The sequence below is a fragment of the Perca fluviatilis genome, chromosome 23, assembly GCF_010015445.1.
Source record: "Perca fluviatilis chromosome 23, GENO_Pfluv_1.0, whole genome shotgun sequence".
NCBI lineage: Eukaryota > Metazoa > Chordata > Actinopteri > Perciformes > Percidae > Perca > Perca fluviatilis.
The window spans coordinates 23,176,827-23,191,256 of NC_053134.1; the positions used below are offsets into that span (position 1 = coordinate 23,176,827).

General features: G+C 41.8%; 1 protein-coding gene across 4 annotated transcripts; it reads right to left on the bottom strand.

The window, feature by feature from the left end:
• Positions 1–359: 359 nt before the first annotated feature.
• On the bottom strand, positions 360–10,936 carry LOC120553577 (NXPE family member 3-like). Of its 4 annotated transcripts, none has more exons than XM_039792152.1 (7): positions 10,742–10,936; positions 9,442–9,595; positions 8,819–9,274; positions 4,508–4,803; positions 2,057–2,127; positions 1,129–1,332; positions 360–1,045 (listed from the first exon to the last, which is right to left on the bottom strand). In XM_039792152.1, exons 2-7 carry the CDS (start codon positions 9,553–9,555, stop codon positions 504–506), a joined length of 1,683 nt encoding a protein of 560 aa, XP_039648086.1. In that variant the 5' UTR covers positions 9,556–9,595; positions 10,742–10,936; the 3' UTR covers positions 360–503. The 4 variants fall into 4 exon arrangements, with proteins under 4 accessions (XP_039648086.1, XP_039648085.1, XP_039648084.1 ...); XM_039792151.1 differs by having other exon boundaries at positions 10,705–10,936; XM_039792150.1 differs by having other exon boundaries at positions 10,675–10,936.
• Positions 10,937–14,430: the final 3,494 nt, after the last annotated feature.

The window sequence follows — 14,430 nt, forward strand, 5'->3', positions numbered from 1 at the left end:
ACGTGATACGCAGGTATACACCATATACCCATGAGGAAAGATAAAGAATTTCCATATACCCACTTACAAAAGCGCGAGGATACGTATTGTTTTGAACATAAATTTACCCCGTCTGTGTTGCGAGTCACCTAGAAACAACAACGTTGCTTAGCGGTCATTCTCTGTGCAAACATGAACTGAACTAATGTAAATCACTGAAGTAGATATGAAACAAAAGCCAACTCAAACTACACATTATTTTCGTAAGCCTGGCGCTAAAGCTACTGCAGCCGACGGTTAGGTTACAAAAAACACACAATGTAATTAAAATACACTTCACTTTAAGTTCAACTTCAAACAAGCATTATATATGCATACCTTAAAGTATAACTTTATTCCAGTTGGATTTTACTTATATTTTCCAAGTTTTGTAGATACAAAATAAAGAAAATTGCAACAAAAGATAAGATGTAAACTCAATGTGTGCTTGAATCTCCACTTCTCTCCCCAACACACACACACATCTAGCCGCCCTTTTGAGGACATGTGTAGGACAAGAAAACGTTAATCATGTTCTCAATAATGGGACGTGGTGGATGGACGTTGTGCGGCAGGTGGTGGGCAAGGACCATCTCCCAGGCATCGATCAGATGAACGTTGAGTCCTTTGAACATGGTTCTGAGCACCTTATAACACTGCAGCGAGTGCCAGTCGTTGTAAATTAGCGTCACGTCTCTGGGGGTCCCGGTCCGGATGACGACCACTGTCCCTGGAGCCCTGTCCAGCAGCCGCACCACCGCCCTGCGGATGCTCTGCAGCCGCCGGATGTAGATCTGCATCGGGTAAGTGGCAAAATGAGCCCAGATGCCAAAAACTACAACAGTGTCGGTGCCTCCGATTAAGTCATCTATTTCATTGGCAATGTAACGAAGCTTGCTGGTTAGGACAGGAGGACTCTGGATAGGAGGAGAGTGGAAGCGGAATTTCACCAAGATGTTGTTTGCATAGTCCAAAGCCATGAAAGGTCCAGCTACCCTCTGGCTGTGCAGGTCAAACTCCTTAAGACCTAAAAGTATTAGAGAGGGAACAGATTCAGCTGAAGTGTGAACAAAATCAAACTGTTGCCATAAATCTCTGTGGATCAGCTACCTGGTAGTGCTGCGTTGAGGAATTCAAAAAACTGCCTGATGGTGGAGTCCCCATGCATGTGGACCACCTTGCCTTTCAGACACTGACTGATAGCAGCTGCGTTGAATTGGCGAACTTTGGTGCCACTTAGTGCTTGCCAAACACCCTGGTAGTAATAGCCAGAGGGTCCAACCTTGACAGTGCTGCTCTCCACCTCTGGTTGACCTGAGAGGAAGATAAAGGATAGGGATGGGGTTATTTAGGCTGGTGGACCAAAGAGAAACAAGGAAAAGTCAGCGCTCAGCTTCAATCTGCAATGTTAAAAACCTTGGACAAGGATTTCAAAAACACACTGGCCCTCATTTATCAACCTAACGTAGAAACCAGCGCAGATATGAGCGCAGAAATCCTCTTACGATAGGCTTCACGCGTGATTCATGAAACGTTCGTATGACACCAATCAGAGTGTAAGAATGGTCGTACATTGATAAATGCAGCGGCTGGAAACGATTGTAATTTAAATATCACGCCCCAATATATTCACGGTTTTCAGGCCTCGCCCCTACAATTTACGACATGGCGAGACGTAATCCGGCTGAGAAGCGGCACTTTTCAGAGATGGAGACTGAAACCTGTGTGATATTTTTGACTAAAGTGTTTTGGGCCAGCCCAGTGTCAATTGAAAAAACAATGGGCCGCCGATATAGGTCTAGCACTTTTATGGGCCGAAAAAATAAAAAAATAAATAAAGCGGCAGCAGTGGCCCAAAAAGCACGTCAGCCCACCGGGAAAGTGCCCAGTATGCCAGATGGCCAGTCCGCCCTTGACTATCACCTTATATCAAGGGTTAAAGGACTTTTTCTCTGTCTGTTTTACTTTCATTGTCTGTAGCACATTCAGTATTGAATTATTATAATTGGCAGTTAAAGTAGTAAAAATCATGCTTTACCTTCCTTTTTTGGCAACACGGTGACATTGGCAGGTCCTGAAGCCCGTATGTACACTTTCATGTTGACACCACTAAAGAAAAGCATGCATTATACAGTATATCACAAACCACAACATCATCAGCAGAACTACAAGAAAGGACGACAAACATCTTGCACTGCATTTTGTGACCCCGGCAACTTCACTGTTTTTGTTAGTCTTACGGCTTTCATCAACATATTTTATAAGATACAGCAGGCATCTTTTTTCTTCATCAGCTCCAATTGTGCACTACCTATTACTAATCAGCAGACAAACAAAGTTAGCAACTAGCTAGTGAACAGCATAACATTTAAAAGCTACAGTAGAAAGGCATTCCCCCCTGGAATTGGTGGAGACCAAACTAGTGCTAAAATTTACTGTAACAGAACTGTATTGCACAGCGCTGTGGAGGAATAAGCTCCAAGGTTATGTTCTGCCTCTGTTTAGACGTGGTGAATGCATCTGTATGTTCTGCGCACTGAAGCATCTTCCCTAGCAGCCTGAGCTCTCTGCCCGGGCCACATATGTACCTGGATGTGTGCTGGCTACACAAAAAGAAAGACCCACTGAATCTCTAGATCAGCCACAGCTGCGCCTGATTGAGCAGCTCTTATAGTGAGAGAAGGTTGTGGAAAAAATAAACTGGGAACCAAGCAATTGGTCCATTCCAGACAGGCAAGCGCTTCAAACCGGCACTGCACTAGTAACTCCAAATATATAGTTTAGTATACTTTATGAGACTTAAGTTACTTAATTGGCTTCTCTTTTCTTGATGTTTTCAAGTGGTGCCCTACAAGAGGGGACTTAATATGCAAGCACCACGGAGAGAGAGCGTGCGGAGTCCCTAAAGGAGGGGTCGCTCCCAACGGCGAGGACACCAGAGCAAGCAGGCCTGGCTCCGGAACGTGAATTAAAACAGCGGCATGGTGAGTCAGTTTAACACAGCACAACCCCTCTCAGGTAGGACAGTATAAACTCATCCAGGCAAACCCAGGTCTCATTCTTAAGCTAAATGCAAACACAGCTAGGATAGCTGTGTGTTCTTTGTGGTACAAGCCCAGGTTAGCTTAGCCATGTAACGGTGCACATTGCTACAAGAATATGGTCAAATGTGGCCCAGACCACCTCTGAATGTGGTCTTAGTAGGTCTGACGGCATTGTCAATGTGTCCTATGGACATTACACCTTATCTTGTACTTAGAGCTCTCCACTTGTGATCCAATCACAAATTAGATTTTAATACCAGGTGAAAAAGGGGCGGTAATGTCAGGCGTCCATTAAGCTCAGTTGATAGAGTGCGTGCCCATATATAGACGTTTAAAGGGGTGATAGAATGATTATATCAAGTATTTCACACTGTTCCTTAAAGTCTCCTAATAGGGTATGTAACATTGGTTTGGCTGAAAATGTCTCAGGTGCTATTTTTGTGTAATGGCTATATTTGGAATGAGAGCTTTTCTTCCAAATATGGTATGCTCATGAATATTTAGATCGGAGCCAGAGCCTAGTTTCAAATCGGTTCTTAGTTTTTCGACCACCAAAGCACCAGCTCTGAACCAGTAAAAGTGGTTCTTAAGTAGCACCAAATAATTGCTGGGCCAGAAGTATGAACCGCTTACATCAGCGGCTGGGGGCGGGGTTACCGTGACCAACAAGGCGAACAGAAACTTGTGACCGTCATTTTTGAATTAACAGATAAACACAATGGACGCGATTAAACAAAAACAGCAGTGGTCAGAGGAGGAAACAAGCTGCTTTCTTGCACTATGAAGGCGAGCCACGCGAACACGTTGGATCCGCTGAGTTTGGATGCCGATGTAGGTCCGCAAAGCCATGAACATCGATAGCAAAGCAACGTCCGCCATTGTTGATGGTGTGTTTGTGTTTGGCGCTAACGTTGCTGGGAAAGAATAGACGTATACAGTGACGTAAGACCTGGCTCTGTGCTGGCTCTTTAGCCTGTGGAAAAGCAAACCGGTTCTTTGGAGGCTTGTCAGTCGAACCAACTCTGAACCGGCACTAGCTCTAGCTCTGAACCAGCACCTGGTTCTTGTTGGTGGAAAAGGGGTAAGACACACTTACATGCCCAGACATGCCCGGGCGCGAACCGCGGTGGCTAAAACAGCCCAGACCAAATGCAAAGTTCCAAAAAAGGGGGCGGTAATGTTATTGATAAGACCACATCCAAAATAAAATATATGAATTCACAATAAAACAAAAATGAATCATAGCAAATACAATGTTCTTAATGAAAGTAAACTTGTATAATTCAGACTGATTAGTTTGATTTGTTTAATCTTTAAAACTCTAACATCTTTAGATTCAATCTTAACTGCCTGTTACAGTTAAACTTTTGAAACTTCCCACCAAGGAGATGTATATATTTATCAGAAGTCACTCAAAATGCCACTCCTGTCTCTCTCTCCCTCACCTTTGAAAGAGTTTCTCCTCTGTGGCCTTAAAGGTTTGGTTGTATGTTCCCTTAGCGTGGTCGATCCTGGCATCACAGCTCAGCTTCTTCGGCTTGTAGCAGAACCAAGGATTGCCTGTACGGAGGTCAGTGTGGTTGCACAGCGGCTGCTGGGTTGGACGTAGGCAGACATTACAGCTGGTAGTTTCAGAGAGTGAGCCTGAGCGGAAGAGGCTCTTGTGGCTTATCCTGTCAGGTTCTTCACTCTTCAGTCTCTTCAGTACTGTGATAGCCTCACTAGGGTGAGCCAGCATCACCTAGATAGAGAAGATAGTTAGAGAACCAGAGTTAAAAGCACATGTAAAAGATGTGTTAAAAGTGCATGTAAAAAGCACATCTCCTCAACAATTTAGCCCTTTTACTTTCCAACTTGAGCTTTGCAGAGGCGATAGAAGATTGAGAGATTTGTGAGGACCTCTTTGAACCTTGTGAACCCTCAGATTTGAAGTTGTGAGGTGTAATCTTTAAGTTACCACACAGAGACACACCCACCAAACGAGAGAAAACCTATCTCAAAGCCGTTTCAAACCGTTCTGGGGAAACGTGTCTTTCAAACCAGGAAACCGAGAGCCAGGCATTTCCCATCATGCCCTGGGTATTGCAGTCGATGGAAAGCAATTGCGGCGCCTGGCTCTAAAACAAGCGCCCGCCTTGATCTAATGAGGTTATCGTTGCCCACGTGTGCATGACGTCAGAGCAAGTCGGGATCAAGTCAGACACAATTCTGCACAATATTTATCTCACTAACAAATTAGTTTTTCAAGATTGGTGGCTGTGGATAATAAATGTGAATTTTGTAAAATTGAAGAAGAAACTATTATACATTTATTCTGGGACTATACCGATACTTGGAGTTCTGTAAGAAAAATTAACTATTTCACATAATTAAATTAGAAGCAAAAGTTGTAATAAACAAAACAATACATCGGATTGTCAACCTATTAATTCTACAAGAAAATTTCACAATGATAAAGCTACATTTCTCTGCCAGCTTTTAATCACTTTAGAATTGAATTTCAGAATTATTTTGAGTCTATACAAATTATTATTAATGAGAAAAGTGTTTTTACAGCAGATGTACTATAAGATTTCCTCAAGGAAATTTGATTGCATATCCCACCTTTCAATTCAATTTCTTTTACTGTATTTTTTATTAAATTTTTGACTTTCTTCTTTTCTTACTGTGTATTTAAGTGCCTCTCTTAAATTTACTTAGGTTATGTCATCATTATGTATGGTTGTAATGCTCATTGAATGGAAATGACTGCCTTATTTATGTATTTTTTAAGCAAGATGCCGAACTGTTCTACAGTTGTTTGTATCACATTCAAATATGCAAAGTTGTTTAAAAAAAAAACAAATCTAACCAGCATGCATTGGGCGGCGATCCCCGGTGATTGATTCTGCGCATGCCTGGATCATCTCGAACTGGGCTAATAATTGCATACTGTTATTTGTCTGCATACAAAAACACAGCTTTCGTCGATCGGCACTCACAGGTAGCAGGTTTTTTGACGCAATAAAGGTTTCAGACAGCGTAATTGTTCCTTTTTTGTCCTTTAGAATGCATGGTGCTGAAACAGTCTCTGAAAAACTTGTGAAACAATGCACATATAAATGCAAAGTGATTTGTGACTGTTAACGTAATGCACAGATGAATGCGGAGTGATTTATATCTGTAAATCATTGTTGTATACGTGCCTCTAATTTTTATTTTTTGGCATTACCTCCATCTACTAGAGAGCGCTGGATTGTCACTTGAGACACAAGTTGTTGGGAACACAGGGTGCGGAAAAGGATCCACACAAATAGGAGGTTTTCAAATATATTTCCATTGAAAAATACTGAGTTAATTTACAAATGATGAAATAAGAGTTACAAATTAGAGGAATGGACACAGATACACATTCACAGATACGAATCGCTCTGTATGGAAGTAAATCTGTTTCATGGGATTTTGAAATTAAAAAGCCATTGCATATCTAGCACTCAATATTTATGCATTGAAAAGCCAACAAATATTTTGTCTGCTATTTCATCACTAAATTCACTTCTGAGACTTTTTTAATGCGAGAAATCAACTGTCTAGAGTTTGAATATGGGCAGTTTTACAAAAATGTATGGCGAATTGCACATTTGCTCCGATGTTGTCGGACTTGAGAAGCTCCAGTCTCGACTACCAGCTGGAAGTCTGTCAAAAGACTCATGGACAAGTTTATTTCCTCAATCATTTGTTTAAATAAAAAAAAGACACTGCGGTTATCTGCCTTTCGCAAAAGCGCCACAAGCGATTGCGGGCGTAATGTTAACGAGCTTGTTGGCTGACGCGCGCGCGCGCACACACACACACACACACACACACACACACACACACACACACACACACAGCTGCAGCCAGAGGTGTGGGAGAGCAGCGTCTGACAGGGCAGAGAGATACCTCTCACTTTAACATACGTTTATTTAACGAGGGTTGTACAAAACATTGCTTGCCAAAATCTTCTCAAACTTTTTTATTTACCACAACAAAACTGTTAGTTTTAAGAGTCCTGTTGTCATTCAGGGCTGTTAATGCCTTTCTGAACACTGGTCAGTTTCTGAACAATGGTCAGTCCTACAGGTGTACATTAGTGTTATGTGGAAATATATGTTTTTATATAGCCTAGATGTGCACTTATAACCTACGTGCCAAAGAGACAACAGATGGGAATTATCATTGTGATAGCCTATATCTGGTGCAATACATTTATTGTCCCTGTTTTAAGCCAATTAATGAAAATTATAAGCTTTGGTGTCTCCCCTTAAGTCTAAATAACATAGGCCATTATTTATTTTTTACACATACCTGTAGGCTATGTTCAAGAGAGACTTTTCTCTCTGTCCTTTCAGACGCTGCTCTCCTACTCCTCTGACTCCTGCTCGGCTGCCCAGCGAGCTCGTAAATGTTAGGCCCGCAATCGCTTGTGGAGCTTATTAACTCCGAAAGGCAGGTAACCGCAGGTTGCTGTTTATCTTATAATGGATAATTGTGTTTTGTTATTTTGTTAAAAACGATTGAGGAAACAAACTTGTCCATGAGTCTATTGAGAGACTTCCAGCTGACAGCAGGGTTTAAGAGCATCACTGGTTGGACCGGCAAGCGAGCGAGCGATCCCGGTCACGTCAGACTGGAGCTTCTCAAGTCCGCCAACATCGGAGCAAATGTGCAATTCGCCATAAATTTTTGTAAAAATGCCTATATTGTGCAAAGTTGATTTCTCGCATAAAAAAAGTCTTAGAAGTGAATTTAGTGGTGAAATAGACAGACGGAAATTGTAAAAAGTTTCCAGTTGTTGGCTGCTGCTACTATGGCAAACTACCGATCTAGATTCTAGAATCGATTGCTTTTCCTTGGGTTCCCGGATGTTACCACTGAATTTTAAACATTACATTTTGCAGCTGAATTTGAGCAAGTTGAAAATATATTAGTTGAATTTTAAACATTGCATTTTGCATCTGGATTTGTTATATTGTATTTCTTTACGTGGAATTTTTGATTCTGAATTTATGAACTTAGAAAAATAAAGGTGAAAATTTTTTGTTGAAAATTTGCAGAGTAAAATTCAGAGGCAAAAAATTCAGATACATAATTTCATTGCTAAAATATTCAGTGCTAGAAATTCAATGGCTTTTTAATATCAAAATCCAATGAAACATATTTACTTCCATAGCTCTGCGTTTATTTGTGCATTGTTTAACAAATTCAAGTCACAAATTAGAGGCGAAGATACAACACAGATTTACAGATACCAATCACTTTGCATTTATTTGTGCATTGTGTGTGTCAGTTTCTACTTGATATGAGACTGTTTTAGCACCATATGGGAGCTGCAGCTCGACCACACCCACTCTGAACACCTACACAGGTGATTTCAGTTAATCTGGCTGATTGGTCCTGGGCTCACTTTGAAGGTGGGCCACAGCTAAGATGGAAATGTATTAGGTCACAAATCTTTTCTAGCAATAAGAATGAAAAAGCTGTCATTAGTCCTGTCCTAACAGGTGCAACAAAGCTAACAGGAGACTCTTAAGCCTGAAATGAAAAGGTCCCATTGTTTCTGAAATTGTAATGATAAATCTGCAACAGTTATCATTATAAATTGCACGTCCCGTGTGAGAAATAGTGTAATAGACATAGCAACAGTAACTAAGGGGGCTATGTGAACAATCAATTAGCAGATAGATAAAAAAAAACTACAGTACAACCATATTTAACATGTTAGTGTATAGCATCCCCTCAACCTGCGCGTCTCCTTCCCAGAGTAAAGAGAATACAGCAGAGTAGCTGCCATTCAGATGATCCACCACCTGTCCAGCCACACCCGCACCAAGCGTCTGGTTGTGCAGCCGGGCGAGTAACAAGTCTCCCCCAGACTTCTTGGGACGGCCCTGGAAATCAGCCATATTGATCCTAACCTCCAGCTGATCCCCTACGTGCCACTGTCCTCCCCCCCTCCCTGGGAGAATGGTGAAGGTGCTGTGAGCTGGGTCACTGGTCTGCTCCAGGATAAGAGGAGTTGGCAATAGTGGAGTTTCAGGCCAAGCAATGGAGTCCAGTAGGAGGCGTTCCTCCAGAGCGTCCTCAGGGGACAGTGGCTGGAAGGTGCAGAAGCCCCGATGCACGTCAGGGTCAGTGGAAACTCTCGGGGCCATGATGGTGGAGTTCACCTCATGCTGAAACTGGCTGGAGGTCTATGGAGAGATGGTGACAAATGCACTAAAAGCTAATTAACTAAACAAAGCAAAAATATATACACATTGAACACACATTTGAAAACAATACAGTGAAAATGGACTAAAATTAAACCTTTCAAATAGGATCAACCCTTCAAGTGATTCTACTAAAACCAAGTTCTCACCTTCAGTACCTCCATGTTACGTAGAACAAGGATTAAAACAGCCACAGCCAGACAGAGGAAGAGGACGCTGTACTCCTTTCTTATACAAGCTCTGGCCTTCATGATAGTCTTCATCTATGGCTGCAGCTTAGCACGGTGAGCACTTCCTCCAGTACTGGATACAAAAAAATTATACAAAAACAATGGGGTAAGTGACACCATGTTATACTAAAGGATATTATTTAGCCTATATATATATTGCTACAAAAATTCAAATGGGGAAATCTCTAAACAAATAGTGTGTCAACCTTTATAAGAATTATAATGACTAAGCTAAATCTAGTCACCCAGGAAATTTGTATTGTTTCCTAACTGTTCAACATTATGACTCATACTAGAGTCCGGATCGGGCCGAATTTTTCTGTCCGAGCCCGGCCTGCGTCCGACAGAGCCGTGACCGAACCAGACCCGAGCCCGACACAGTTAAAATCTCAATTTTTTTTCTCATACTAATGACACATGTACTTTTGTTTGTGTGGAAAGTGTTAAGATTATTTACAAATGACGTGTTCTTAAATTTCTGAGGACGGAGAGAGGCTGACGTTCGGATTGAAAGATTAAAGCAAAAGGTTTAATAAAACAACACGGAAACGACAGTCAAAACACAATAAAACATAAAACATGAAACACTGTCAGCAGCAGACTGCAAACATGCTTCCCCTTGTCGGGACACAGATTGCAGCCATGCAACCTGACAAAACAATACACTGCAGCTGACAGCGGACCACAGAACCTGTTCCCTTGTCGGGACCCAGGCTTGTGGCCCCAAATCCTTCTCCTGCTCCCACATTTATTCCTATTTTCTCAGGATAAGGACACACCTCTTAATTTAGGTTTACTCCAGGTCACAGACTAAGGTTGATTATCATGGAAGTGTTGATTATATTCAAGTTTACAGAGTTTGCATTTCCTTTGTTCTAACCCAGACGTTCCTCTTCATATGTTAATAGTTGGTTTTAACCTAATCAATTTAACCAAAGACAGGAAGAGAGGGGGAGAGAAATAACCAGCTGTTTTTACCTTAGTAGGCTAGTCATTCTAGATTCCATTCCTATTTTCATAACCTGACTGCAGCATACAATTTATTATTTAAAACATAATACATAAGCATAGTTTTATCTTTTTACAACCTAACAAAAGCCCGCTTTTATTAAGTAACTGTAGGAAGGCATTCGGAAATTTCAACAAGCGTACCTTAATAAGCTGTTACAATGTTCAATTAACCTTTGATCGTGGTCAGAAAGCAGGTGAGACTGGTTACCTCCAGGGCCGACGTTATAAAAAGAATAACGTGGGGGTTAAAATCCTGTTTCTGGTGAGCAAATTCCTGAACTTTGCTTCCAGTCTGGGGTTTATTTCGGACACTGCACACACTTTGTACAAAACTTAAACTTATTCCACCATCTCTGCTCCGGTCGCGTCTACACTTCTGCTTACTCTTCCTCTCTCTCTCTCTCTCTTCTGCCCGCTTTACACACGCACTGAGCTCTCTTAAAGGAGCCGCAGCACCATTTTACAACAAATAGGCCTACCTTATCGCGCTGATGTGACCGAGCCCGACCAGACCCCGACCATCATTTCTAAATATCTGTCCGTCGGTACCCGTCAGGCTCGGTTCGGATATCCATGGCTTAATTCATACCCAGGTGATCCTATCATTTTCCCTGTGCAACATAATGTACATCTTTGTAAACATATGGACTGTGCAATCTGATGCCACACTCTGCAAAGGTGACCTAAAAAGTACCACAGCTAGCCTATCTGTTTTCATTCTGACTACACAGATCAAAGATGCTCAATTAGTTAATTATACTGAAAAAAGTTCTGAAAAAAAATATTTATATCATTATATATTTATTTATTTTAGCATTCTGATTCTCATTCAAATGTTTTCCTTTATGTTCATGTCAGTCGTTTTTCAGTGTGTGTTTTTTTTCTTTCTTTTTTAAATGTAATCTGGAGAAAACTTAAGTATTCTGGACCCACAGCTTGCTGCTCCAAAGCCTGGCACAACCAATTCAATTCAATTCAATTCAATTTTATTTATAGTATCAAATCATAACATAAGTTATCTCGAGACACTTTACAGATAGAGTAGGTCTAGACCACACTCTATAATTTACAAAGCCCCAACAATTCCAACAATTCCAGTAATTCCCTCAAGAGCAAGTAGTGCGACAGTGGCGAGGAAAAACTCCCTCTTGGGAAGAAACCTCGGACAGACCCAGGCTCTTGGTAGGCGGTGTCTGACGGAGCGGTTGGGGGTGTGATGAACAGTGGCGATAGTAGTCACATTAATAATGGAACAGTGACTGGATGTAGCGGGAAGCTGCAGGGTTCAGCAGGACGCAGCATGACATTGCAGGGCATCGCTGAGCTCAGCAGGGAGTGCAGCAGGACCACGGCGACAGCTGCAACCAGGGTCTTGGTGCCAAACGCGTTCAAAATAAGGCAAAGCTGGGGAAAAAGCATAAGGACTCCTCGGGAGTAAACTCCCCAGAAGCTAGGATTAGTAACAAGCATTTCTGGGACGGGCTGCACACAAATAGTAATAGTAATAGTAACAGTAATAGTAACAGTAATAGAAAGGGAGAGGAGAGAGCAGCTCAGTGTGTCAAAGGAAGGAAGTCCCCCGGCAGTCTAGGACTATAACAGGTAACTAAGAGAGACAGGTCATAAGGAGAGGTAGCTTTTTCGGGCTTAGAACTCTCCCCCTGCCGGATCTGGCTTGGCTGGCCTGCCTCCCTCTACTTTGTTATGTATTATTAATCTAACAATTATGAAGAGAAGCAGTTGGGCCAGTTAGGTGAACACTGCAACTCCTCACTTCCTAACTATAAGCTTTATCAAATAGGAGAGTTTTAAGTTCATTCTTGAATGAGGTGACAGTTTCTGCCCCCGAACCCAGATCGGGAGCTGGTTCCATAGGAGAGGAGCCTGATAACTGAAGGCTCTGGCTCCCATTCTACTTTTAGAGACTCTAGGTACCACCAGTAACTCTGCATTCTGGGAGCGCAGTGCTCTAGTAGGACAATAGGGTATTAGGAGCTCTTCTAGATACGATGGTGCTAGACCATTTAGAGCTTTGTAGGTCAAGAGAAGGACTTTAAACTCAATCCTGGATTCAACAGGAAGCCAATGCAGAGAAGCTAATACAGGAGAAATATGATCTCTTTTCTTAGTTCTTGTGAGAACACGCTGCGCAGCATTCTGGATCAGCTGGAGAGTCTTAAGAGACTTATTTGAGCAACCTGACAGTAGGGAATTACAATAGTCCAGCCTGGAAGTAACAAATGCATGGACTAGTTTTTCAGCTTTTTCAACCACACAGCTAGACTACTATAATGGCTTTATGAGAACTCCCAGACATTACTTATGTTAATAAATCCAGCCCTTTTAGGTAATGTTTGTCTATTTGGCATACCCAAATGAAAACGTTTTTACAATAGAACTGTAAGGCCAAAATTCTTGTATAAGGCTTTCCATGTTTACTGTGCAACAAAGAAGAACAACAACTACTGTTGAGGAAGAAGATTTCTCTACATCTGCTGTTTGTGCTTGACAGAGACGGTTTTACACTACACTATGGTGTGTCAGGGCCTTTAGGGTAAAAACAGATTCCTCCACCTTCTGATTTGTCACGGTCCGCTCTGAACAGCTGAAACCAGCCAGCTGTATGGTATCAGTTCACAGAGCCACGTCGCTCTCAAGCACAAAACAGCAGATGTAGAGAAATCCTCTTCCTCAACAGTAGCTGTAGTTGTTCATCCAGTTTGTTGCACAGTAAACATGGAAAGCCTCATACACGCATTTGGGCCTTACAGTTCTATTGTAACAACGTTTCCATTTGGGTGTACCAAATAGGCAAACATTACCTCTAATATATATAGCCTATACACTCACCTAAAGGATTATTAGGAACACCATATTAATACCGTGTTTGACCCTATCCTATCAATATAGGCCAACATTTCTAAAGAATGCTTCCAGCACCTTGTTGAATCAATGACACAAAGAATTAAGGCAGTTCTGAAGGTGAAAGGGATCCTGCACACCCAGTGGTGCAAAAAGTGGGTAGGCTATGCGCTATATGCGGTGCATAGGGGCGCAGCACCATAGGTGCGCCAAAGCGATGGTAAAAAAATGTAATTAAATTTTTCTAAATCTTTTCTGCATTTCCTGAATGTTATATAACATTGTAGAGGACTAACCGGCTAGAGTAGGCGCCCTATCTCATAAGATTCCATCATAGAATTTTGACATAGGCTACTGTAGAAGAGGGAGCGGGGGGGCGCTCCCTACTATGGCCACGCCAAGCAAGACCCGGGCTATTGAAGGAGTGAGTTGTCGTCTATGGAAAAAGATGGATAAAGCAAAAAAGCTGTCCGGGGCTAAAAATAGAAAAAGAGAGGGAAAAGGAGATAGCATGTCGAGGGATACAACAGCAGTTAAATAAGTGGATGGTGAAAGGCAAAGGCAAATTTGGGTTGATGGCTAGCTTAGAATATGCAAAACCCAGGTTGCTGAGTTGAAAACTGGTAAATATAAGGTAGCGTGTACAATAGATGACAATAATCTGGAAAACATAACTAATGCAATAACTTTGGTTTACCATGGAATCATGCATAGATTTTGTTTTACCATTAGCTGTCAGACATATACCGGCTATAGTTACATCTGTTGGGTGACATTGGAGCTGTAATTACAGGGTCACATCTCTCTCTTTAAAGGTCTGTGCTAAGTGGCTCTCCATATTTGTACTTTTTAAAATCCAAAATGTGAATGTAATTTCAACAGCAGCACAACCTTACTGCATAATAGTTGTCTTATCTGATGCCATCACTAGGCTGATTTAAGAATTGAATTTAGGCTGCTATATTTAACAGTGAGTTAATTTCATTCAGGTGTGAGGATGGTGGATCAGGAAAGACAGGGGAAGGCAACAGGTAG

What these genes read in the sequence shown, in the direction of transcription:
- LOC120553577 (XM_039792152.1), bottom strand. Translation starts at nt 9,555, where the DNA reads ATGAAGACTATCATGAAGGCCAGAGCTTGTATAAGAAAGGAGTACAGC. An exon ending in GTAACATGGAGGTACTGAAG is followed by an intron (nt 9,275 to 9,441) that starts GTGAGAACTTGG and finishes ATCTCTCCATAG; the next exon opens with ACCTCCAGCCAGTTTCAGCA. An exon ending in CCTCAACGCAGCACTACCAG is followed by an intron (nt 1,046 to 1,128) that starts GTAGCTGATCCA and finishes TAATACTTTTAG; the next exon opens with GTCTTAAGGAGTTTGACCTG.